General features: G+C 39.2%; 1 protein-coding gene across 1 annotated transcript; it reads left to right on the forward strand.

Annotated features, from left to right (window-relative positions):
* Positions 1-523: 523 nt before the first annotated feature.
* ITM2A (integral membrane protein 2A) lies at positions 524-13,254 on the forward strand. Its single transcript, XM_005897919.1, is given in 8 exon segments — positions 524-634; positions 9,452-9,583; positions 11,620-11,748; positions 11,750-11,815; positions 12,528-12,638; positions 12,870-13,020; positions 13,170-13,211; positions 13,214-13,254. Coding segments are annotated over 8 exon segments (783 nt in total).
* The last annotated feature ends 13,318 nt before the right edge of the window (positions 13,255-26,572 follow it).

Consider the following 26,572-nt stretch of genomic DNA (forward strand, 5'->3'; position numbering starts at 1 on the left):
TGGGTGGGTGCAGAGAGGAGGAAGCTTGAAATGATGCCAAGTTACAGTTCCTGGTGCTGTGGGAGGCCAGGTCCACTTTTAAGAAACTATAATCAGGGTCAGGTGCTATTGTGGCCTGGAGAGAGACAAAAAGACAGGACACAGCATGCTTCCTTCCAGTCTTGCTCTTATCTGACGGAGCAGAGAGATATGTGGGAGCACACGTGAAGTTCAGGTAAGGAGTTCTGAGTCTCAGGCCATCGGCTCCACCCCATTTATTTTCTACCACTGGCAACTCCCACTTCCATTCCAGCATTTGGACCCCCTCCTTGTCCTTGCTCGGCCCTTCCCTAAGCCCACCCATGATCTCCCACCCAGCTTGAGACTGTGTCTCAAGTATACCCAGACCTGGGCTCCTAGCAATGTAAAAGCAGAATAGGAGAAAGAAGGTGCTGCTAGGGCTAGTGCTATCTTCTCCTCCTCCAAACTGCAGCCCAGAAATCTGATTCCAGCAGTGCCTTATCGCACAGTCCGAAGATTCACCATGGTGAAAACTGCTTTCAACACACCCACAGCAGTCCAAAAATAGGAGGCGCAGCAAGACGTGGAGGCCCTTACAAGCCGCACGGTCCAAGCTCAGATCTAGACCTGCAAGGTAGCAATCCCTACTCTTCCCTGACTACGCTCGGCACACACGCAAAGGCGGGATCGAGCCTCAGGAGTCCCCCCCGGATATTCTCGAGCATTTTCCCCAAAAAACCAGAGTCTGCCTACTTTATTGCTTTGTGCTCTCACCTCTGACTTTACTGGGGGCTGTCCCCTACCACCATCTCGCTCTCTCTCTGTCAAAGAGTTAACTTACAGCTCCAATTAATAAAGTTCCTGGGCAATTAGGAGTGTTTAAATCCAAACCCCTCAGATGGCTCTCTAACTCGCCTGACAAGTTTACCCGGACTCCTGCACCTATGCATACGATTGTTTATAGTCTCCTAGCCTCCAGAGGCACGGGAAGCTTAAGATATTCAAATAGCTTAGAGCCTCTCAGAGAGTTAAAAACTGTCAGAATAAACTAGTAAAGGATTTCATTGATGAGTCAATGTTGTTGCCAAGTTTTCACATCCCCTAAATTGTATCCTTGAATATGTATTAATTAATAGTTGGTATATAGTAAAAAATAAGTAGTGGCCTTGGTGTTAGTAACTTTAGACCCTTAAGGTAATAAATTCTTTCCTTTGTTGTAAACCCATTACACATCCGCCCTATAGGAATGCAATTTTATCTTTGGAAGATGGTGCCAAACCTTAAAATAATTACTCTTAGAGAGAAAATAAGTCTTTGTTGATAAGTCCTTGTCAAGAGTCATAAAATGTTAGTAGGCCTTCTGGCCAGAAGATGATGTAAATCACCTAAACCATTTGTATACGATAAATTTGCAGGAAAGAAACCCTGGTTTTTGATAAGAATCAAAGACTGCTGACTTTGCATCCCCTATTATCCTCTATGTGTAACTTAGGGTATAAAAGCCCCTGTTAAAAATAAAGCTATGGGCCTTGCTCACCAATGCTTGGTCTCCCCATGTCATTCTTCCCTTTAACTTCCAGCTGAGTCTCCATCTGGAGCGTGGAACCCACCACGCTTACTAATTATGCCTGGGCTTCTAAGACCCACTCGAGAAGGAGTCTAGGGTGAGGCACCTTCCGCTATTCGAGAGGGCGCCTGCGGCCTACGTAAGTGGTACAAACTTCTTGTCTTGAAGTTTTATTGGTCTCCCGCGTAAACCAAGCTACTCAGCCTCTTTTCTCCACTGAATTTTCCTACTGAGCTATCCTCATTCTATTATTCTTTATATCTCTAATTAGCATATAAATAGTCGCCTAGGCCGTCTCTCCTTCGAATACCCTGGATCAGCTGGGGCTGGTCCCCAGCAGGGACTGATGGTGTGCTAGGGACAATGCATAGGAAAATGACCATGTTCTCCATTGGATAGAAATAACTGTTGTATGTATGATTAAAGATTAGTTACTCTTATTTGTGGAAATTGAAGACAGAGCTGTCACAGTCTTTGTAGACCGGGACCTGGGGACTGGAGTTGACGAGAAGAAGGAAGCAGGGGACCCAAGTCTCGAGTGAAACAGGGTGCTTTATTTGCAAAAACACGTGTTTCTATATCTTCATACAAGGCAGCTTTAGGCAGTAAAAAAATTGAGGAAAAACAAAGCCAAGCAGATAACAATCTTGAAGGGGCCAAGAAAGCATTTCATATCCTGAGGAAGAGGGGCATAACTGAATAGATTACCTTCAAGTAAAAGGTCACTGAAGGGAGTCACTGAAAGGAGTCCAAGCAGATGCTCTTTCTCATGACCTCAGTCCTGAGAACTGCATGCAGCTCTGCTCGTTCCTGTTTTCCAGGAACTGATAAGGAATACAGTCCTTGAGAAACACAAAAGAAGAAAATAATATATTGTATCCTTTAAAGTTGAACATCCCCTGACGGTTCCCTCTTTTTTATTTTTTCATAATTGGTGATGACTGTAGATACTTTTGTGAAAAACGCCCTGAGCAATTGAGTTTGTTTAATTTGAACAATTTTAGTTGAAAGGCATGGGTATATTACAAATACAATCACCAGGATAATTATCAGCATTATAGTTCCAGATGAATACTATGTGTAATGCTTTGAAGCCATCTTCGAGGGTCAAGCGCAGATAATTGATCAGCTAGCTGTTCAGCTAAGGTTCCCAAACTGTTGGAAGAGGGTAGACTCTTAGAGAAGGTTTCAAGGATTTCCTTTTCCAACAATTGTACACGTTTCAGTTCAGTTCAATTCAGTTGCTCAGTAGTGTCCGACTCTTTGCAACCGCATGAATCGCAGCATGTCAGGTCTCCCTGTCCATCACCAACTCCTGGAGTTCACTCAGACTCATGTCCATCGAGTCAGTGATGACATCCAGCCATCTCATCCTTTGTCGTCCCCTTCTCCTCCTGCCCCCAATCCCTCCCAGCATCAGGGTCTTTTCCAATGAGTCAACTCTTCGCATGAGGTTGCCACAGTATAGGAGTTTCAGTTTTAGCATCGGTCCTTCCATTAAACACCCAGGACTGATCTCCTTTAGGATGGACTGGTTGGATCTCCTTGCAGTCCAAGGGACTCTCAAGAGTCTTCTCCAACACCACAGTTCAAAAGCATCAGTTCTTCGGCACTCAGCTTTCTTCACCGTCCAACTCTCACATCCATACATGACCACTGGTAAAACCATAGCCTTGATTAGACGGACCTTTGTTGGCAAAGTAATATCTCTGCCTTTTAATATGCTATCTAGGTTGGTCGTAACTTTCCTTCCAAGGAGTAAGCGTCTTTTAATTTCATGGCTGCAATCACCATCTGCAGTGATTTTGGAGCTCAAAAAAAATAAAGTCTCACACTGTTTCCACTGTTTCCCCGTCTATTTCCCATGAAATGAGGGGATCGGATGCCATGATCGTTTTCTGAATGTTGAGCTTTAAGCCAACTTTTTCACTCTCCTCTTTCACTTTAACCAAGAGGCGTTTTAGTTCCTTTTCACTTTCTGCCATAAGGGTGGTGTCATCTGCATATCTGAGGTTATTGATATTTCTCCCGGCAATCTTGATTCCAGCTTGTGCTTCTTCCAGCCCAGTGTTTCTCATGATGTACTCTGCATATAAGTTAAATAAGCAGGGTGACAATATACAGCCTTGACGTACTCCTTTTCCTATTTGGAACCAGTCTGTTGTTCCATGTCCAGTTCTAACTGTTGCTTCCTGAGCTGCATACAGATTTCTCAAGAGGCAGATCAGGTGGTCTGGTATTCCCATCTCTTTCAGAGTTTTCCACAGTTTATTGTGATCCACACAGTCAAAGGCTTTGGCTTAGTCAATAAAGCAGAAATAGATGTCTTTCTGGAACTTTCTTGCTTTTTCCATGATCCAGCAGATGTTGGCAATTTGATCTCTGGTTCCTCTGCCTTTTCTAAAACCAGCTTGAGCATCTGGAAGTTCTCAGTTCACGTATTGCTGAAGCCTGGCTTGGAGAATTTTGAGCATTTCTTTACTAGCGTGTGAGATGAGTGCAGTTGTGCGGTAGTTTGAGCATTTTTTGCATTGCCTTTCTTTGGGATTGGAATGAAAACCGACCTTTTCCAGTCCAGTGGCCACTGCTGAGTTTTCCAAATTTTCAGGCATATTGAGTGCAGCACTTACACAGCATCATCTTTCAGGATTTGGAATAGCTCAACTGGAATTCCATCACCTCCACTAGCTTTGTTCGTAGTGATGCTTTCTAAGGCCCACTTGATCACATTCCAGGATTTCTGGCTCTAGGTGAATGATTAACATCGTGATTATCTGGGTCGTGAAGCTCTTTTTTTAACGGTTCTCCTGTGTATTCTTGCCACCTCTTAATATCTTTTGCTTATGTTAGGTCCATTCCATTTCTGTCCTTTATCGAGCCCATCTTTGCATGAAATGTTCCCCTGGTATCTCTAATTTTCTTGAAGAGATCTCTAGTCTTTCCCGTTCTGTTGTTTTCCTCTATTTCTTTGCATTGATCACTGAAGAAGGCTTTCTTATCTCTCCTTGCTATTCTTTGGAACTCTGCATTCAGATGTTTATATCTTTCCTTTTCTACTTTGCTTTTCACTTCTCTTCTTTTTACAGCTATTTGTAAGGCCTCCCCAGACAGCCATTTTGCTTTTTTGCATTTCTTTCCATGGGGATGGCTTGATCCCTGTCTCCTGTACAATGTCACGAACCACATTCCATAGTTCATCAGGCACTCTATCTATCAGATCTAGGCCCTTAAATCTATTTCTCACTTCCACTGTATAATCATAAGGGATTTGATTTAGGTCATACCTGAATGGTCTAGTGGTTTTCCCTACTTTATTCAGTTTAAGTCTGAATTTGGCAATAAGGAGTTCATGGTCTGAGCCACAGTCAGCTCCTGGTCTTCTTTTTGTTGACTGTATAGAGCTTTTCCATCTGTGCCTGCAAAGAATATAATCAATCTGATTTCAGTGTTGACCATCTGGTGATGTCCATGTATAACGTCTTCTCTTGTGTTGTTGGAAGAGGGTGTTTGTTATGACCAGTGCATTTTCTTGGCAAAGCTCTATTAGTCTTTGCCCTGCTTCATTCTGTATTCCAAGGCCAAATTTGCCTGTTACTCCAGGTGTTTCTTGACTTCCTACTTTTGTATTCCAGTCCCCTATAATGAAAAGGACATCTTTTTTGGGTGTTAGTTCTAAAAGGTCTTGTAGGTCTTCATAGAACCATTCAACTTCAGCTTCTTCAGGGTTACTGGTTGGGGCATAGACTTGTATTACTGTGATATTGAATGGTTTGCCTTGGAAACAAATAAAGATCATTCTGTCGTTTTTGAGATTGCATCCAAGTACTGCATTTCGGACTCTTTTGTTGACCATGATGGCCACTCCACTTCTTCTGAGGGATTCCTGCCTGCAGTAGTAGATATAATGGTCATCTGAGTTAAATTCACCCATTCCAGTCCATTTCAGTTTGCTGATTCCTAGAATGTCGACATTCACTCTTGCCATCTCTTGTTTGACCACTTCTAATTTGCCTTGATTCATAGACCACATTCCTATGCAATATTGCTCTTTACAGCATAGGACCTTGCTTCTATCACCAGTCACATCCACAGCTGGGTATTCTTTTTGCTTTGGCTCCATCCCTTCCTTCTTTCTGGAGTTATTTCTCCACTGATCTCCAGTAGCATATTGGGCACCTACTGACCTGGGGAGTTTCTCTTTCAGTATCCTATCATTTTGCCTTTTCATACTGTTCATGGTGTTCTCAAGGAAATAATACTGAAGTGGTTTGCCGTTCCCTTCTCCAGTGGACCAGATTCTGTCAAATCTCTCCACCATGACCCGCCCGTCTTGAGTTGCCCCACGGGCATGGCTTAGTTTCATTGAGTTAGACAAGTTTGTGGTCCTAGTGTGATGAGATTGACTAGTTTTCTGTGAGTATGGTTTCAGTGTGTTTGCCCTCTGATACCCTCTTGCAACACCTACCATCTTACTTGGGTTTCTCTTACCTTGGGCATTTGGGTATCTCTTCACGGCTGCTCCAGCAAAGTGCAGCCATTGCTTCTTACTTTGGACGAGGGGTATCTCCTCACCGCCGCCCTTCCTGACCTTCAATGTGGGATAGCTCCTCTAGGCCCTCCTGCGCCCGGGCAGCCACTGCTCCTTGGACGTGGGGTCGGTCCTCCCAGACACTGCCCCTGGCCTCAGGCATGGGGGCATGGTGTTGCTCCTCCTGGCTGCCGCCCCTGACCTCAGATTTGGGGTGGCTCCTCTCGGCCGTGCTATGGCATCGCAGCTACCTGTGCTATGGCACACCGGTCGCAGCCGCCTGCGCTACGGCGCGCCCGTCAGTACTTCCTTTTTGAGCAGTAGCCCCTCTGCTCACCCTCTCCCATAGAAAGATCTGAAACAGGTCTGACCTTGTAATCTAATCTTCTAGTATTGCCAGTAACTGGGGGAGTTTCTCCCCTGAAAATGATAGCCATTGTCTATTTATTCCATTTTCTATTTCCTTTAAGCATCTAGCATGTTTTCAGTGTTTGTAAACTATTCGTTATTCCCCCTGGTAAAATTTCAATGTTAAAACGTACAGTGATATATATTTTTATTGTTCTATAAAATCTGTGCAGTATTGGAGCTTACAGACCTGCCCCAATTTGCTTGTTCTCTCTATAAAGTCTTTTGCATTTATAGTGGAGATTTCAAAAGACCTTTAAAAAAAAATGAGAATCCATGTAGTAAAACTGATTATGCACACAATTTGAAATGCTAATGAGCCTTTGCAGAATTTTTATCAGGGAAACTTTCAATAATTAACCCAGCAATCAAACTAGCTGTTGTTTATTGCACATTTCAGAACTCAAAACCACCCACCTTGTATTGTTGAGGATTTTTTTGTAAATAATAGAAGGTCAAATATGTAACTGTCCTACTTACTTTGTAAGGAGAAAAATGGCCAGATTTTTTGGGGAGGTCTAATTGGATGCCAGCAGCTAAATATTGTCACAAAATAATCTTTTTTCCCCCTCATCACCACAAACTTCATGATTTATTGAATTCAGTTAATATGCAAGCAATACGTCTACTAAGCCTGTGGTGTTATGTAGAATAAACAAAATTTAGCATGCACACTGTGATTATATTTCTTTATTAAGTGATGAAATTCCCACAGGATCCTGATTTGGCCACTGTAAAACACTGATTCACTGATTCAATAATATTTGACACATTGTATTGTGAGGTACTGATAAGTTCATAGGAAATTGAACATGACAGAATAGTATGTCAGAGGTTGTGTACAATGACTTTAAAAAAATGTTCAGAGGGAAATGAACTGTGGTGACGACTCCCACCACACCAAAGTCTTGCAAATTTAAATGAACACAAAATCCTGATTCCTAGTCAATTCTTCCATCCATGGGTAATAAGATTGTTTCCATATTTTACTTACTATGGTGGGAAAGTTTATGAAATGGGCACTATAGTACTTAAATCTTGCTTAGTAATAAAATTCCTGAAATATTGAAGGGAGAAATAAAATTGAAGTGCAGATTTCTCTTCTCAGATCTCAGTGAAAAGAAAAAAATAAATTCCTTTGGGAATTTCAAAGTAAGTCATTTTTCTGACTTGTGAATATGTCACTTCATTTTTCTGGACCTCAATTTAATCATCTAAAATATAATTTCTAAGCCTGTAGCTCTAGGTTACAGGTATTCACAATCATAATTGATAATATTTGTAGTATTTATCTAAGGCTATTTTTTAATAAAAATAATCTAAATTTCTGAAAATTTTTATAACATAGAAAGCCTTCAAGGCTTATAAAGTATTAATAGAGGGCTTGAAAATAAATAAATGTAGCTAAGAAAATGTGAATACTAAATTTCTTTTAATTTTAAATATAAATAATTTTTAAACAGTTTATGAAATGATTGCCTCTCCTTAGAATCCGTACATTTGTTTTCACCAAATTAATTAAAGTTTAATTAGCATTAAGTAGTTATGAAAAAGAGCTAATGGCCTGAAAGACTAAAACAATTCTATTTACATACCAATTTGAATGATTATCAGACTTTATTCATTCTACCCTTCACTAATATTGCTGCTTAGGACATTGTGACTTTGAAGAATTGAACTGAAGGGCCCCTTGGTCCACTGCCCTGAGAAGAGTACAAAGTTAATTGGTTGCTTGTTTGCTTTGGATTCTTTTGTTCCAGTTACTAAACAAATTATGCATGCATGCTAAGTTGCTTCAGTCCTGTCAACTTTTTGGAACCCCTTGGACTGTAGTCCTCCAAGCTCCTCTGTCCATGGGATTCTCTAGGCAAGAATACTGGAGTGGGTTGCCAGGCCCTCCTCTAGGGATCTCTTCCCAGCCCAGAGATCGAACCTCATCCATCGGCAGGAGAGTTCTTTACCACTAGCTCTATCTGGGAAGCCCAAACAAATGATAGATTTAACAAAATTTTATAGTCACTTTTACACACACAGCTTTGTTCCTAAGTATCAATGTACTTTAAATCTAGTGTTTTGCCCAGAACATAAAAAAATGTTATTTTATTAAAAGCAATAATCAGCCATATAATATTGGATGACATTAGGAAGCCCAATTTCTCATTAAAATTAGTAGAAAGTTGCTGTATAAAACAGGGAGCTCAGCCTGGTGCTCTGTGACAACAAAGAGGGGTGGGATAGGATGGGAGTGGGAAGAAGGTTCGAGAGGGAAAAGACATATGTATATTTATGGCTGATTCACATTGTCATATGGCAGAAACCAAACATTGGAAAGCAAGGTAAACACATTGTAAAGCAATTATTCCCCAATTAAAAAAGAGTTATGAAATAAATTTAGTCTTCAATATTTTAATTTCTAAAATAGGGGGAAATGGTATATGCCTACTTTATAGAACTCCTTTCTTCCTATAGAAGTTAATTTTCAAAAAACAGCTTATTAAAAATCATTTAATAAACCAAAGGTTGTTAATTCACTTTTAATTTGGCAAATAAGTTGATATACAAAAAACACTAAAGAAACTACTGTATTCCAGAAAGTTAGTGATTATATCACTGTACAAGTCCAGAAAGTAATGGGTTCCATTTAATTAAAGAGGATAACATTGCATAAATGCGTGGTTATTTTCAGCTGATTTTAGAAGTATATACTTTGAAATAACTTTATATTTGAATTTGAAAATGCCAGAAAAAAAGGTTATTATAAATTGGAGATGTTCACATTTTTAAACATCAAGAAGTGTCTTGAAATGATTTTTAGGCTAGGGTGACTTAACATATATCTAAAATATCTTGGGTTTCAAAGGCAGTAAAATGTATACAAAAGCAACTATGTGTCTAAAAGCACAATTTGTTTTCTTTGTTTGTTTCTAATTTTGCTTTTGAATACATAGGAACTCTGAGTTGCCACCAAGGAAAAAGCAGGTTCCTCTGGGAGATGTATGCTTACTCTCTGAGGCCTTTCATTCATCTTGGCAGGACTTATTGTTGGTGGAGCCTGTATTTACAAGTACTTCATGCTGAAGGTAATATTAATGAAAGTTATTATCTTTTGGATTACTAATTGTTACGTATTTCAGATCAGATCAGTCACTCAGTCGTGTCCGATTCTTTGCGACCCCATGAATCGCAGCACGCCAGGCCTCCCTGTCCATCACTAATTCCCGGAGTTCACTGAGACTCACATCCATCAAGTCAGTGATACCATCCAGCCATCTCATCCTCTGTCGTTCCCTTTTCCTCCTGCCCCTAATCCCTCCCAGCATCAGAGTCTTTTCCAGTGAGTCAACTCTTTGCATGAGGTGGCCAAACTACTGGACTTTCAGCTTTAGCATCATTCCTTCCAAAGAAATCCCAGGGCTGATCTCCTTCAGAATGGACTGGTTGGATATGCTTGAAGTCCAAGGGACTCTCAAAAGTCTTCTCCAACACCACAGTTCAAAAGCATCAATTCTTCAGTGAACAGCCTTCTTCACAGTCCAACTCTCACATCCATACATGACCACAGGAAAAACCATAGCCTTGACTAGACGAACCTTTGTTGGCAAAGTGATGTCTCTGATTTGAATATGCTATCTAGGTTAGTCATAACTTTTCTTCCAAGGAGTAAGCGTCTTTTAATTTCATGGCTGCAGTCACCATCTGTAGTGATTCTGGAGCCCAGAAAAATAAAGTCTGACACTGTTTCCACTGTTTCCCCATCTATTTCTCATGAAGTGGTGGGACCGGATGCCATGATCTTCATTTTCTGAAGCTTTAAGCCAACTTTTTCACTCTCCTCTTTCACTTTCATCAAGAGGCTTTTGAGTTCCTCTTCACTTTCTGCCGTAAGGGTGGTGTCATCTGCATATCTGAGGTTATTGATATTTCTCCTGGCAATCTTGATTCCAGCTTGTGTTTCTTCCAGTCCAGCTTTTCTCATGATGTACTCTGCATATAAGTTAAATAAACAGGGTGACAATATCCAGCCTTGACGAACTCCTTTTCCTATTTGGAACCAGTCTGTTGTTCCATGTCCAGTTCTAACTGTTGCTTCCTGACCTGCATACAAATTTCTTAAGAGGCAGGTCAGGTGGTCTGGTATTCCCATCTCTTTCAGTATTTTCCACAGTTTATTGTGGTCCACACAGTCAAAGGCTTTGACATAGTCAATAAAGCAAAAATAGATGTTTTTCTGGAACCCTGTTGCTTTTTCCATGATCCAGAGGATGTTGGCAGTTTGATCTCTGGTTCCTCTGCCGTTTCTAAAACCAGCTTGAACATCAGGAAGTTCACGGTTCACATATTGCTGAAGCCTGGCTTGGAGAATTTTGAGCATTATTTTACTAGCGTGTGAGATGAATGCAATTGTGCGGTAGTTTGAGCATTCTTTGGTATTGCCTTTCTTTGGGATTGGAATGAAAATTGACCTTTTCCAGTCCTGTGGCCACTTCTGTGTTTTCCAAATTAGCTGGCATATTGAGTGCAGCACTTTCACAGCATCATCTTTCAGGATTTGGAATAGCTCAACTGGAATTCCATCACCTCCACTAGCTTTGTTCGTAGTGATGCTTTCTAAGGCCCACTTGACTTCACATTCCAGGATCTCTGGCTCTAGGCCAGTGATCACACCATCGTGATTATCTGGGTCGTGAAGATCTTTTTTTTGTACAGTTCTTCTGTGTATTCTTTCCATCCCTTCTTAATAAATTCTTCTTCTGTTAGGTCCATAACATTTCTGTCCTTTATCGAGCTCATCTTTGCATGAAATATTCCTTTGGTATCTCTGATTTTCTTGAAGAGATCCCTAGTCTTTCCCATTCTGTTGTTTTTCTCTATATCTTTGCACTGTTACGTATTTAGTGGAAACAAATAATTCTGTGATGGTCACCAGAGAAACAGTTTAGGGAAAGTTTTCAAATTACCTTTCAGTATAAAATTGATTTGTCTTCATGGTGATGACTGTAATCAACAATCCTCAGCTTGATAACTGGTACAACAAACTGATTTGAGCTTGAGAAATGGTTTAAATGTTAAGGTAGTAAGTTTTAGAAAGTTTTGATTGTCAGCTTTTGTCTTTTAGAGTACCTTATACCATGGAGAAATGTGCTTCTTTGATTCTGAGGCTCCTGCAAATTCCCTCCAAGGAGAGGAACCCTACTTTCTGCCTGTGATGGAAGAGGCTGACATTCGTGAGGATGACAACATTGCAAATCATTGATGTGCTTGTCCCCAGATTCTTTGATAGTGACCCTGCAGCAATTCATGACTTCAAAAAGGTGTGTTTCTCATTCTTACAGATATTTCTGAATTTCTTTTTTCCTTAAATTTATTGATATTAAATATGTTGATAAATGTAACTTCTTACAGCAGAGCCTTTTTCATTCTTTTGCTATTGAATATACATTAATTGATTTTGAAAGGTTGTAGATGCTTGTTCTAATGGTAGTTGAAAAATCTGCAGCATTGATACTCTCTAAATCATACCTAGATAGCATATTGAAAAACAGAGTCATTACTTTGTCAACAAAGGTCCGTCTAGTCAAGGCTATGGTTGGACTGTGAAGAAAGCTGAGAGCCGAAGAATTAATGTTTTTGAACTGTGGTGTTGGAGAAGACTCTTGAGAGTCCCTTGGACTGCAAGGAGATCCAACCAGTCCATTCTGAAGGAGATCAGCCCTGGGATTTCTTTGGAAGGAATGATGCTAAAGCTGAAAGTCCAGTACTTTGGCCACCTCATGCGAAGAGTTGACTCATTGGGAAAGACTGATGCTGGAAGGGATTGGGGGCAGGAGGAGAAGGGGATGACAGAGGATGAGATGGCTGGATGGCATCACCGACTTGATGGACATGAGTTTGAGGGAACTCCGGGAGTTGGTGATGGACAGGGAGGCCTGGCATGCTGCAGTTCATGGGGTCACAAAGAGTTGGACATGACTGAGCTACTGAACTGAACTGAAATCATACCTAACATTTTCCCCTCCCCAACAGGGCATGATTGCTTATCTGGACTTGCTGCTAGGGAACTGCTGTCTGATGCCCCTAAATACCTCCATTGTTATGCCTCCAAAGAATCTGGTTGAGCTCTTTGGCAAACTGGCAGTATGTATTTTGGATGTCAACTCTTCCAAATAATATTGCTTCCACATTTTAAAAATTAATTTGAGCCAAAACACTCCATTTCACTGAAATAATTTTCAAATAAAAAATATTTCATGAGCTTAAAACTGTTCTAAAAGCAAAGTCTATATTAAAAGTGTATCTGCTATAGGTGAGAATTTAAATAGTGGTTTTAAGAGTTTCTCATTTCAGGCTTTTAAAAAAAAAATTTAGAGTGGCAAATACCTGCTTCACACTTAGGTGGTTCATGAAGATCTGGTTGCTGTAGAAGAGATTCGTGATGTTAGTAACCTTGGCATATTTATTTACCAACTTTGCAACAAACTCAAGTCCTTCCATCTTCATAGAAGGGACCTGTTGCTGGGTAGGCAATTTATTCCCTCCTTCACCCTATGTTATTGAGACAGTGAAAGAGAGTAGGGATGGAATACAGAGAAAGTAGAGAGCAAATTTAGATATATTTTTATTTACACAAAAATGAAAAAGCCCTTTTCTTTGTGCATTTCCTCACAGGTTTCAACAAACATGCCATTGATAAGTGCTGGAAGATTAGACACCCAACAAACTTATTGTTGAGACCAAGATTTGTCAAAAATAAAAGGCAACAAGAAATGAGCATATTTAGTAATAGGATCAGAGATTTACTATATGACTTCAACATTAAAGTGTATGGGATACTAAAGATATTTATTCATGCATTTACTCTATGGCTTATATTTTTTAAAGGGGGAAAAAAACCTACTAACCACTTCAAGCTTTTGCCAATTTTTAATTTAATAGGTGTTACTAGTTTTTTGAAATGATAATGAAATAATTCTTACCTTTTTCTTTTGAATTTATGGGGTTCAGATATCTGAAAGCAGCATGAGTGTGTCAGCTACAACACTGACAATGAATTCCATCCTTTGTATGTATATGTGTTTCTAAGTAAGCTCTTTAATCATATGGTAGAGTATGTTTTAAATTTAAAATATTTAAATTGTTTGACCTTTTTGTGTAAAGCATGCCAAATTGCTCAACCTTGTTAAGTTTCATTTTGTTTCTCATTTTGTGCTACTTACCTGAATTTAGAAATTATATCTTTACATTGCTGCTCAGTGTTCTGTAATAGATCTGGTTTATATGTGAAAATTTTTCCTAAAGAAGTTATTTTCCATATTGCAGTGATTTTTTTCTCACTGATAACAGTATTGTGAAATCCACAAAACTATGTAAGTACTGAATGCTATAAGGAATTTAGGTTGTATAAATTCTACAAACCCATAATAAATGTTACCATATTTGACTAGTGTTCATTTGAGGGACACATAATATGAATAATTAGCATTACTTATTAAGCTTTGGTATACCTGCAATAAATCTAAAATTATGAATCTAGCTTTGCCTTTACTCCCGTGTATGCTAAGTCGCTTCAGTCATGTCCGACTCTTTGCAACCTTATGAACCATTGCCCACCAGCCTTCTCTGTCCATGGGATTTTCCAGGCAAGAATACTGGACTGGGTTGCCATGCCCTCCTCCAGGGAATCTTCATGACCCAGGGATTGAACCTGCATCTCTTACGTCTCCTGCATTGGCAAGCAAGTTCTTTACCACTAGTGCCGCTGTACACATTCATATTTTATAATTTCATAGTTTAACCTCCTTTTGATATTATATCAATTACTCATGTATAAAGGCCCCATAATTGGCTTACTTGTAAATTCAACTATTTAAGAGCCTTCAAGTCTATAGCAATTTCTGACCTTTAATGTACTTCCTTTTTAATCAAAATATAAGCAATCATATGCAACTACAATAGGTCAATAAGAACTCAACATGGATAAGATGTTGATGACTTTTAACAACTTCACATGCTGTGATCTCTACTCTAAGAGTATAAACTCCATACAAAGAGGGTTATTACTTTAGATCAGCAGTCCCCAGTCTTTTTGGCACCAGAGACTGGTTTTGCAGGATACAGTTTTTCCATGGATTGGTGGTGGAGAGGTGGTGATTTCAGGATGACTGAAGTGCATTTCATTTATTGTGCACTTTGTTTCTATCGTTATTACACTGTGATGTATAATGAGATAATTATACATCGTTTCATTACTCACCATAATGCAGAATCAGTTGGAGCCCTGAGCTTGTTTTCCTACAACCAGCTGGGGGTGATGGAAGACAGTGACACTCACAAAGTGAGTTGCTTATGTCCAGTCTACTCTGTAATCTTGTTTCATTTGCTGTTACTGAGGAAAACCCTGCTTCACAAAGATAAGATGTTGATAATGGAAGCAGGCTTTTCAGTGCCTTTGTGGCAATCTCAAGATATTTCGCCTTGACTTTAATCTAGAATGTATGGAGATATGAAGCTATCTCAAACATTCTTTTTTTTAATTTTTTTTATTAATTTGTTTTTTTTTTTAATTGAAGGATAATTGCTTTACAGAATTTTGTCTTTTCTGTCAAATCTCAACATGAGTCAGCCATAGGTATATATATATATATATATGTCCCCACCCTTCTGAACCTCCCTCCCATTTCCCTCCACATCCCACTACTCTAGGTTGATAAAGAGCCCCTATTTGAGTTTTCTGAGACATACAGCAAATTCACATTTGCTATCTATGTTACATATCGTAATGAAAGTTTCCACGTTACTCTCAACATAAAATTCACCCTCTCCTCCCCTCTCCATGTGTCCGTAAGTCTATTCTCAATGTGTGTTTCTCCATTGTTACCCTGGAAATAAGTTCTGGAGTACTATTTTTCTAGATTCTGTAATGTGCATTAGTATACAATATTTATCTTTCTCTTTCTCACTTACTTCACTCTGTATAGTAGGCTCTAGGTTCATCCAATTCATTAGAACGTACTCAAATATGTTCCTTTTTATGGCTGAGTAATATTCCATGCGAAGAGTTGACTCATTGGAAAAGACTCTGATGCTGGGATGGATTGGGGGCAAGAAGAGAAGGGGATGACAGAGGATGAGATGGCTGGATGGCATCACCGACTCGATGGATGTGAGTCTGAGGAAACCCCAGGAGTTGGTGATGGACAGGGAGGCCTGGAGTGCTGCAGTTCATGGGGTCACAAAGAGTCAGACACGACTGAGCAACTGAACTGAACTGAATATTCCACTGTGTATATGTACCATTACTTTATCCATTCATCTATGGATGGGCATCTAGGTTTCTTCCATGTTCTAGCTCTTGTAAATAGTGCTGTAGTGAACAACGGGATACATGTGTCTTTTTCAGTTTTGGTTTCCTTAAGGTATATGACTAGGAGTGGGACTGCTGGGTCATACCCTGGCTTTATTCCTTTTTTTTTTTTTTTTTTTTTTTAAGGAAGCTCCATATCGTCTTTCATAGTGGCTGTATCAATTTACATTCCAACCAACCATGCAAAAGCATTCCATTTCCCCACAACCTCTCCAGCATTTACTGTTTGTACACTTTTTGAGGATGGCTATTCTGACCAATGTGAGTTGATATCTCATTATAGTTTTTATTTACATTTCTCTAATAATGAGTGAACTGCCTATCTTGGGTGGCCCCACGGGCATGGCTTACTTTCATTGAGTTAGACAAGGCTGTGGTCCTAGTGTGATGAGTTTGACTAGTTTTCTGTAATTATGGTTTCAGTATTTCTGCCCTCTAATGCCCCCTTTCAACACCTACCATCTTACTTGGGTTTCTCTTGCCTTGGATATGGGGTATCTCTTCTCGGCTGCTCCAACAAAGTGCGGCCACTGCTCCTTACCTTGGAGGAGGGATATCTCCTCACCACCGCCCCTCCTGACCTTGAACACGCAGTAGCTCCTCTCGGCCCTTCTGCACCCATTCAGCCACCACTCCTTGAAGGTGGGATTGCTCCTCCCAGCCGCTGCCCCTGGCTTCGGGTGTGGGGTAGGTCCTCCCGGCTGCCGCCTGTGGCCTCAGGCATGGGGTAGCTCCCCCCAGCCATGGCCCCTGGCCTCAGATATGGTGTAGCTCCTCTCAGCCGCTGCCCCGACCTCGAACATGGGGTAGCTCCCCTCGGCCATTCCTGCACCAGTGCAGCCTGGCACTCTCAGCCACTGCCCCTGACCTTGGACGTGGGGTAACTCCTCTTGGCTGCAGGCCTTCGGGCATGGGGTCCTCCCGGTTTCTGACCCTGACCTCAGACGTGGGGTAGCTCCTCTTGGCTGCACTAAGTGCGCCAGTGGCAGCCGCCCATGCTTAAGGTCATGATGGAGAGGTCTGACAGAATGTGGTCCACTGGAAAAGGGAATGCCAAACCACTTCAGTATTCTTGCCTTGAGAACCCCATGAACAGTATGAAAAGGCAAAATGATAGGACACTGAAAGAGAAACTCCCCAGGTCAGTAGGTGCCCAATATGCTACTGGAGATCAGTGGAGAAATAACTCCAGAAAGAAGGAAGGGATGGAGCCAAAGCAAAAACAATACCCAGTTGTGGATGTGACTGGTGATAGAAGCAAGGTCCAATGCTGTAAAGAGCAATATTGCCCAGGAACCTGGAATGTCAGGTCCATGAATCAAGGCAAATTGGAAGTGGTCAAACAAGAGATGGCAAGAGTAAATGCTGACATTCTAGGAATCAGCGAACTCAAGTGGACTGGAATGGGTGAATTTAACTCAGATGACCATTATATCTACTACTGCAGGCAGGAATCCCTCAGAAGAAATGGAGTAGCCATCAGGGTCAACAAAAGAGTTTGAAATACAGTACTTGGATGCAATCTCAAAAACAACAGAATGATCTCTGTTCGTTTCCAAGGCAAACCATTCAATATCACAGTAATCCAAGTCTATGTCCCAACCAGTAACGCTGAAGAAGCTGAAGTTGAACGGTTCTATGAAGACCTACAAGAACTTTTAGAACTAACACCCAAAAAAGATGTCCTTTTCGTAATAGGGGACTGGAATGTAAAAGTAGGAAGTCAAGAAACAACTGGAATAACAGGCAAATTTGGCCTAGGGATATGGAATGAAGCAGGGAAAAGACTAACAGAATTTTGACAAGAAAATACACTGGTCATAGCAAACACCCTCTTCCAACAACACAAGAGAAGACTCTACACATGGACATCACCAGATGGTCAACATCGAAATCAGATTGATTATATTCTTTGCAGCCAAAGATGGAGAAGCTCTATACAGTCAATAAAAACAAAACATGGAGCTGACTGTGGCTCAGATCATGAACTCCTTATTGTCAAATTCAGACTTAAATTGATGAAAGTAGGGAAAATCACTAGACTATCAGGTATGACCTAAATCAAATCCCTTATGATTATACAGTGGAAGTGAGAAATAGTTTTAAGGGACTAGATCTGATAGAGTACCTGATGAGCTATGGACTGAGGTTCATGACATTGTACAGGAGACAGGGATCAAGACCATCCCCATGGAAAAGAAATGCAAAAAAAGCAAAATGGCTGTCTGGGGAGGTCTTACAAATAGCTATGAAAAGAAGCGAAAAGCAAAGGAGAAAAGGAAAGATATAAGCATCTGAATGCAGAGTTCCAAAGAATAGCAAGAAGAGATAAGAAAGCCTTCCTCAGCGATCAATGAAAAGAAATAGAAGAAAATAACCGAATGGGAAAGACTAGAGATCTCTTCAAGAAATTTAGAGATACCAAGAGAACATTCCATGCAAAGATGGGCTTGATAAAGGACAGAAATGGTATGGACCTAACAGAAGAAGAAGATATTAAGAAGAAGCGGTGGCAAGAATACACAGAAGAACTGTACAAAAAAGATCTTCACGACCCAGATAATCACGATGGTGTGATCACTGACCTAGAGCCAGACATCCTGGAATGTGAAGCCAAGTGGGCCTTAGAAAGCATCACTATGAAGAAAGCTAGTGGAGGTGATGGAATTCCAGTTGAGCTACTCCAAATCCTGAAAGATGATGCTATGAAAGTGCTGCATTCAATATGCCAGCTAATTTGGAAAACACAGAAGTGGCCACGGGACTGGAAAAGGTCAGTTTTCATTCCAATCCCAAAGAAAGGCAATGCCAAAGAATGCTCAAACTACCACACAATTGTACTCATCTCACATGCTAGTAAAGAACTGCTCAAAATTCTCCAAGCCAGGCTTTAGCAATATGTGAACCATGAACTTCCAGATGTTCAAGCTGGTTTTAGAAAAGGAAGAGGAACCAGAGACCAAATTGCCAACATTTGCTGGATCATTGAAAAAGCAAGAGAGTTCCAGAAAAATGTCTATTTCTGCTTTATTTACTTTGCCAAAGTCTTTGATTGTGTGGATCACAATAAACTGTGGAAAATTCTGAAAGAGATGGGAATACCAGACCACCTGACCTGCCTTTTGAGAAATTTGTATGCAGGTCAGGAAGCACCAGTTAGAACTGGACATGGAACAACAGTCTGGTTCCAAATTGGAAAAGGAGTACATCAAGGCTGTATATTGTCACACTGCTTATTTAACTTATATGCAGAGTACATCATGCGAAATGCTGGGCTGGAAGAAGCACAAGCTGGAATCAAGATTGCCAGGAGAAATATGAATAACCTCAGATATGCAGGTGACACCACCCTTAGGGTAGAAAGTGAAGAGGAACTAAAAATCCTCTTGATGAAGGTGAAAGAGGAGAGTGAAAAAGTTGGCTTAAAGCTCAACATTCAGCAAACAAAGATCATGGCATCTGGTCCTATCACTTCTTGGGAAATAGATGGGGAAACAGTGGAAACAGTGTCAGAAGTTATTTTTGGGGGCTCCAAAATCACTACAGATGGTGACTGCAACCATAAAATTAAAAGAAGCTTACTCCTTGAAAGAAAAGTTATGACCAACCTAGATAGCATATTCAAAAGCAGAGACATTACTTTGCCAACAAAGGTTTGTCTAGTCAAGGCTATGGTTTTTACCTGTGGTCATGTATGGATGTGAGAGTTGGACTGTGAAGAAGGATGAGCACCGAAGAATTGATGCTTTGGAACTGTGGTGTTGCAGAAGACTCTTGAGAGTCCCTTGGACTGCAAGGAGATCCAACCAGTCCATTGTGAAGGAGATAAGCCCTGGGATTTCTTTGGAAGGAATGATGCTAAAGCTGAAACTCCAGTACTTTGGCCACCTCATGTGAAGAGTTGACTCATTGAATAAGACTCTATGCTGGGAGGCATTGGGGCAGGAGGAGAAAGGGACGACAGAGGATTAGATGACTAGATGGCATCACTGACTCGATGGGCCTGAGTCTGAGTCAACTCCGGGAGTTGGTGATGGACAGGGAGGCCTGGTGTGCTGCGTTTCATGGGGTCGCAGAGTTGGACACGACTGAGCGACTGAACTGAACTGAACTAAACTGAACTGAATAATGAGTGATGTTGAGCATCTTTTCATGTGTTTGTTAGCCATCTGTATGTCTCCTTTGGAGAAATGTTTGTTTAGGTCTTTTACCCACTTTTTGATTGGGTTTTTTGTTTTTCTGATTTTGAATTGCATGAGTTGCTTGTATATTTTGGAAATTAATCGTTTGTTAGTCTTTTCAGTTGCTGTTATTTTCTCCCATTCTGAGTGTTGTCTTCCACCTTGCTTATAGTTTCCTTTGCTGTGCAAAACTTTTTAAGTTTAATCAGGTCCCACTTGTTTATTTTTGTTTCCATTACACTATGAGGCGGATCATAGAGATTCTTTCTTTGATTTATGTCAGAGTGTTCTGCCTATGTTTTCCTCTAAGAGTTTTATAGTTTAGGCCTTTAATCCATTTTTTATATTTATATTTAGGTCTTTAATCCATTTAGACTTGATCTCTGTATATGGTGTTAGAAAGTGTTCTAATCTCATTCTTTTAGATATAGCTGTCCAGTTTTCCCAGCACCATTTATTGAAGAGGCTGTCTTTGTCCCATTGTATATTTTTGCTTCCTTTGTCAAAACTAAGGTACCCATAGTTTCATGAGTTTATTTCTGGGCTTTCTATCTTGTTCCATTGGCCTATATTTCTGTTTTTGTGCCAGTACCATATAGTCTTGATGACTATAGCTTTGTAGTATAATCTGAAGTCAGGAAGCTTGATTCCTCCAGATCCATTCTTCTTTTTCAAGACTGCCTTGGCTATTCGGAGTCTTTTGTGTTTCTATATGAATTGTGAAAGTTTTGTTCTAGTTCTGTGAAAAATGCCATTGGCAGTTTGATAGGGATCACATTGAATCTGTAGATTGTGTTTGGTAGTATCATCATTTTCACAATATTGATTTTTCCTACCCAGGAATATGGAATATCTCTCCACCTGTTTAGATCGTCTTTGATTTCTTTCATTAGTGTCTTATAATTTTCTGTGTACAGTCCTTTTGTCTCCCTGGGTAAGTTTTTTCCTAGATACTTAATTCTTTTTGTTGCAATGGAGAATGGGATTGATTCCTTAATTTATTTTTTCTGATTTTTCATTGTTAGTACATAGAAATGCAAGTGATTCCTGTGTATTTATTGTGTATTCTGAAAGTTTGCTAAATTCACTGATTAGCTCTAGTAATTTTCTGATACTATCTTTAGGGTTTTCTATGTACAATATCATGTCATCTGAAAACAGTGAGAGCTTTACTTCTTTTCTAATCTTGATTCCTTTTATTTCTTTTTCTTCTCTGATTGCTGTGGCTAGGACTTCCAGAACTTTGTTGAATAATTGTGAGAGTGGACACCCTTGTCTTGTTTCTGATCTTAGGGGGAATGTTTTCAAGTTTTCACCATTAAGAATAATGTTTGCTGTAGGCTTATCATTTATGACCTTTACTATGTTGAGGTAGGTTCTTTCTATGCCCATTTTTTGAAGAGTTTTTTTTTTTTTTTTATCATAAATGGGTACTGAATTTTGTCAAAGGCTTTTTCTACATCTATTGAGATTATCATATGGTTTTTATCTTTCAGTTTGTTAATATGGTGTATCACATTGATTTATTTGCATATAATGAAGAATCCTTGCATCCGTGGAATAAACCCAACTTGATCATGGTGTATGAGCTTTTTGGTGTATTGCTGAATTATGTTTGCTAAAATTGTGTTGAGGGTTTTTGCATCTGTGTTCATCAGTGATATTGGCCTGTAGTTTTCTTTTTGTGTGTTATCTTTGTCTGGCTTTGGTATTAGGGTGTTGGTGGCTTGTAGAATGAGTTTGGAAATTTTCCTTCCTCTGAAAGTTTTTGAAAGAGGTTTAGAAGGATAGGTAATAGCTCTTCTCTAAATGTTTGATAGAATTCTGTGAAGTCTTCTGGTTCTGGGCTTTTGTTTTTGGGGAGATTTTTTATCACAGCTTTAATTTCAGTGCTTGTAATTGGGTTGTTAATAATTTCTATTTCTTCCTGGTTCAGTCTTGGAAGATTGAACTTTTCTAAGAATCTGTCCATTTATTCCAGGTTATCCATTTTATTGCCGTATATTTGTTCATGATAGCCTCTTATAATCCTTTGTATTTCCTCATTGTTTGTTGTAACCTCTTTTTTTTTTCATTTCTAATTTTGTTTATTTGATTCTTCTCTCTTTTTTTCTTGATGAGTCTGGCTAAAGATTTATCAATTTTGTTTATCTTCTCAAAGAACCAGCTTTAGTTTTATTAATCTTTATTTTGTTTCTTTCATTTATTTTTAATTTATTTCTGCTCAGATCTTGGTGATTTATTTCCTTCTGCTAATTTTGAAGGGTTTTTATTCTTCATTTTCCATTTGTTTTAGAATGTTTAATTTAAGCCTGGTGTTCCTTATTAATTTTCTCTTTTGATGATCTGTCCACTGCTGTGAGTGGGGTGTTAAAGTCTCCTACTATTATTGTGTTACTGTCAATTTCTCCTTTTATGTTTGTTAGTGTTTGTCTTATGTATTGAGGTGCCCCTATGTTGAGTGCATAGATATTTACAATTGTTATGTCTTCATCTTGGATTGATCCCTTGATCATTATGTCGTGTTCTTCCTTATCTCTTGTAATCTTCTTTATTTTATCGTCTGTTTTGTTTGATATGAGGATTGCTACTCCAGCTTTTTTTTCTTCCCATTAACATGGAATAGATTTTTCCATCCTCTCACTTTAAGTCTATATGTATCTTTAGGTCTGAAGTGGGTTTCTTGTAGACAGCATATATATGGGTCTTGTTTTCCACTCAGCCAGTCTGTGTCTTTTGGTTGGAGCATTTAATCTGTTTATATTTAAAGTTATTATTGATATATTTGTTCCTATTGTCATTTTCTTAATTGTCTGGGGTTTGATTTTGTAGATCTTTTTCTTATCTTGCATATCTTGACTATATATATATATATATCCTTTAACATCTGTTGTAAAGCTGGTTTGGTGGTCCTGAATTCTCTTAACTTTTGCTTTTCTGAAAAGCTTTTGATTTCTCCATCAATTTTGAATGAGATCTGTGCTGGGTACACTAATTTTGATTGTAGATTTTCCCCTTTCAGTATCTGTTGTGATTTCTCCATTTTTGTTTATAATTTTATTTCTTTGATTTTTCTCCATTTGTTTCTTGATGAGTCTGGCTAATGGTTTGTCAATTTTACTTATCCTCTCAAAGAACCAGCTTTGGGTTTTGTTTATTTTTGCTATGGTCTCTTTTGTTTTTTTTTTTTTTTTTAATTTAAATTTATGTAATTTAATTAGAGGCTTATTTCTGGGCTAAATTTTAAGATTTCTTTCCTTCTACTAACCCTGGGGTTCTTCATTTCTTCCTTTTCTAGTTGCTTTAGGTGTAGAGTTAGGTTATTTATTTAACTTTTTTCTTGTTTCTTGAGGTGTGCCTGTATTGCTATGAACCTTCCCCTTAGCACCACTTTTACAGTGTCCCACAGGTTTTGGGTTGTTGTGTTTTCATTTTCATTCATTTCTATGCATATTTTGATTTATTTTTTGATTTATTCTGTGATTTGTTGGTTATTCAGCAGTGTGTTGTTCAGCCTCCACATGTTGTAATTTTTAATAGTTTTTTGCCTGTAATTGAGATCTAATCTTACTGCATTGTGGTCAGAAAAGATGCTTGGAATGATTTCAATTTTGTTGAATTTACCAAGGCTAGATTTATGACCCAGGATGTGATCTCTCTTGGAGAAGGTTCCATGTGTGCTTGAGAAAAAGGTGAAATTCATTGTTTGGGGGTGAAATGTCCTATAGACATCAATTAGGTCTATTGTATCATTTAAAGTCTGTGTTTCCTTGTTAATTTTCTGTTTAGTTGATCTATCCATAGGTGTGAGTAGGGTATTAAAGTCTCCCACTATTACTGTGTTATTGTTAATTTCCCCTTTCATACTTGTTAGCATTTATCTTACATATTGTGGTGCTCCTATGTTGGGTGCATATATATTTATAATTGTTATATCTTCTTCTTGAATTGATCCTTTGATCATTATGTAGTGTTCTTCTTTGTCTCTTTTCACAGCCTTTGTTTTAAGGTCTATTTTATCTGATATGAATATTGCTACTCCTGCTTTCTTTTGGTCTCTATTTGCATGGAATATCTTTTTCCAGCCCTTCACTTTCAGTCTGTATGTGTCCCTTGTTTCGAGGTGGGTCTCTTGTAGACAACATACATAGGGGTTTTGTTTTTGTATCCATTCAGCCAGTCTTTGTCTTTTGGTTGGGGCATTTAAACCATTTATGTTTAAGGCAATTATTGATAAGTATGATCCCATTGCCATTTACTTTATTTCTGGGGATTCGATTTTATACACCCTTTTTGTGTTTCCTGTGTAGAGAAGATCCTTTAGCATTTGTTGGAGACCTGGTTTGGTGATGCTGAATTCTCTCAGCTTTTGCTTGTCTATAAAGCTTTTGATTTCTCCTTTATATTTGAATGAGATCCTTGCTGGGTACAATAATCTGGGCTGTAGGTTATTTTCTTTCATCACTCTAAGTATGTCTTGCCATTCCCTCCTGGCCTGAAGAGTTTCTATTGAAAGATGAGCTGTTATCCTTATGGGAATCACCTTGTGTGTTATTTGTTGTTTTTCCCTTGCTGCTTTTAATATTTGTTCTTTGTGTTTGATCTTTGTTAATTTGATTAATATGTGTCTTGGGGTGCTTCACCTTGGCTTTATCCTGTTTGGGACTCTCTGAGTTTCTTAGACTTGGGTGATTATTTCCTTCCCCATTTTAGGGAAGTTTTAAACTATTATCTCCTCAAGTATTTTCTCATGGTCTCTCTTCTTGTGTTCTTCTTCTGGGACTCGTATGATTCGAATGTTGGGGCGTTTAACATTGTCCCAGAGATCTCTGAGAAAGATTCATTTCTTTTAATTTGTTTTTCTTTTTTCTTCTCTGTTTCTTTTATTTCCACCATTCTGTCTTCTACCTCACTAATCCTAACTTCTGCCCCTGTTATTTTACTGTTGATTCCCTCCTTAGTGTTTTTGATTTCATTTATTGCATTATTCATTATATATTGACTCTCTTTTATTTCTTCTAGGTCCGTGTTAAACCTTTCTTTCATTTTCACAATCCTTGTCTCCAGGCTATTTATCTGGGATTCCATTTTGTTTTCAAGATTTTGGATCAATTTCACTATCATTATTCAGAATTCTTTATCAGGTAGATTCCCTATCTCTTCCTCTTTTGTTTGGTTTGGTGGGCATTTGTCCTGTTCCTTTACCTGCTGGGTGTTCCTCTGTCTCTTCATCTTGTTTATATTGCTGTGTTTGTGGTGGGCTTTCTGTATTCTGGCAATTTGTGGCGTTCTCTTTATTGTGGAGTTTCCTCGCTGTGGGTGGGGTTGTAAGGGTGGTTTGTCAAGGTTTCCTGGTTAGGGAAGCTTATGTCAGTGTTCTGGTGGGTGGAGCTGGATTTATTCTCTCTGAAGTGCAATGAAGTGTCCAATAATGAGTTATGAGATGTCAATGTGTTTGGAGTGACTTTGGGCAGCCTGTATATCGAAGCTCAGGACTGTATTCTTGTGTTACTGGGGAATTTGTGTGGTATGTCTTGCTCTGGAACTTGTTGACCTTTGGGTGGTGTTTGGTTTCAGTGTAGGTATGGAGGCATTTGATGAGCTCCTGTTGATTAATGTTCCCTGGAATCAGCAGTTCTCTGGTGTTCTCAGGATTTGGACTTAAGCCTCCTGCTTTTTGTTTTCAGTCTTATTTTTACAGTAGCCTCAAGACTTCTCCATCTATATAGTACCATTGATAAAACATCTCCTTTCAAAGACAATGGGCTGCTTTTCTCAGTGCCTGATGTCCTCTGCCAGCATTCAGCAGTTGTTTTGTGGAATTTACTCAGCGTTCAAATGTTCTTTTGATGAATTTTTGGGGGAGATGTGGTCTCCCCATCCTATTCCTCTGCCATCTTAAGACCGGCCCCTGTCCCCAATAACTACTTTAAATGTAAATGGACCAAAGGCTTCAACCAAAGACAGAGACTGGCTGAATGGATACAAAAAACTAAAAGTGTTAAAGACTAAACAGTTTTCACTAGGGAGACCAGAGATCTCCAAACAGCAGTTGTTAACAAACTACAAGCAGCAAACTTTTTTTTTTTTTTTTCCTACAGTCCTTCATGTCCTCTTTAGCCATGTAGGAGGCTCCTTTTGATCCTATTGCTATGACGTCAATTGATTCCACCTAAAACTAATATTTTTTTTTTTCTAAATCTTGAGCTGCTAATTGCCCAAACAAACAATACATCTTACTCATGAAAGTGTTTTCTTAAGCTGTGTTATTTAAATTATGTATCTTGTTTGGAGGTCTATTTTCCATCAAAGCTTATGTCAATTGTTTTATGAATACAATATATCTCGCCCAGAGACATCTTCTTTGGAGATGATTTCCCTTGTGCAGATATGTGTGTTGTGGGAGAGAAACCTGGTGCAATTCTCTCAGCCTTGAGGTTTGCTTTTTTTTTTTTTTTTAATCTATGATCAGCAATGTGCTAATGAGTATAAGATGCCTTGCTAAAAAAACTGGACAGTTGGAATCA

The sequence above is a fragment of the Bos mutus genome, chromosome X, assembly GCF_027580195.1.
Source record: "Bos mutus isolate GX-2022 chromosome X, NWIPB_WYAK_1.1, whole genome shotgun sequence".
In the NCBI taxonomy this organism is placed as follows: Eukaryota; Metazoa; Chordata; class Mammalia; order Artiodactyla; family Bovidae; genus Bos; species Bos mutus.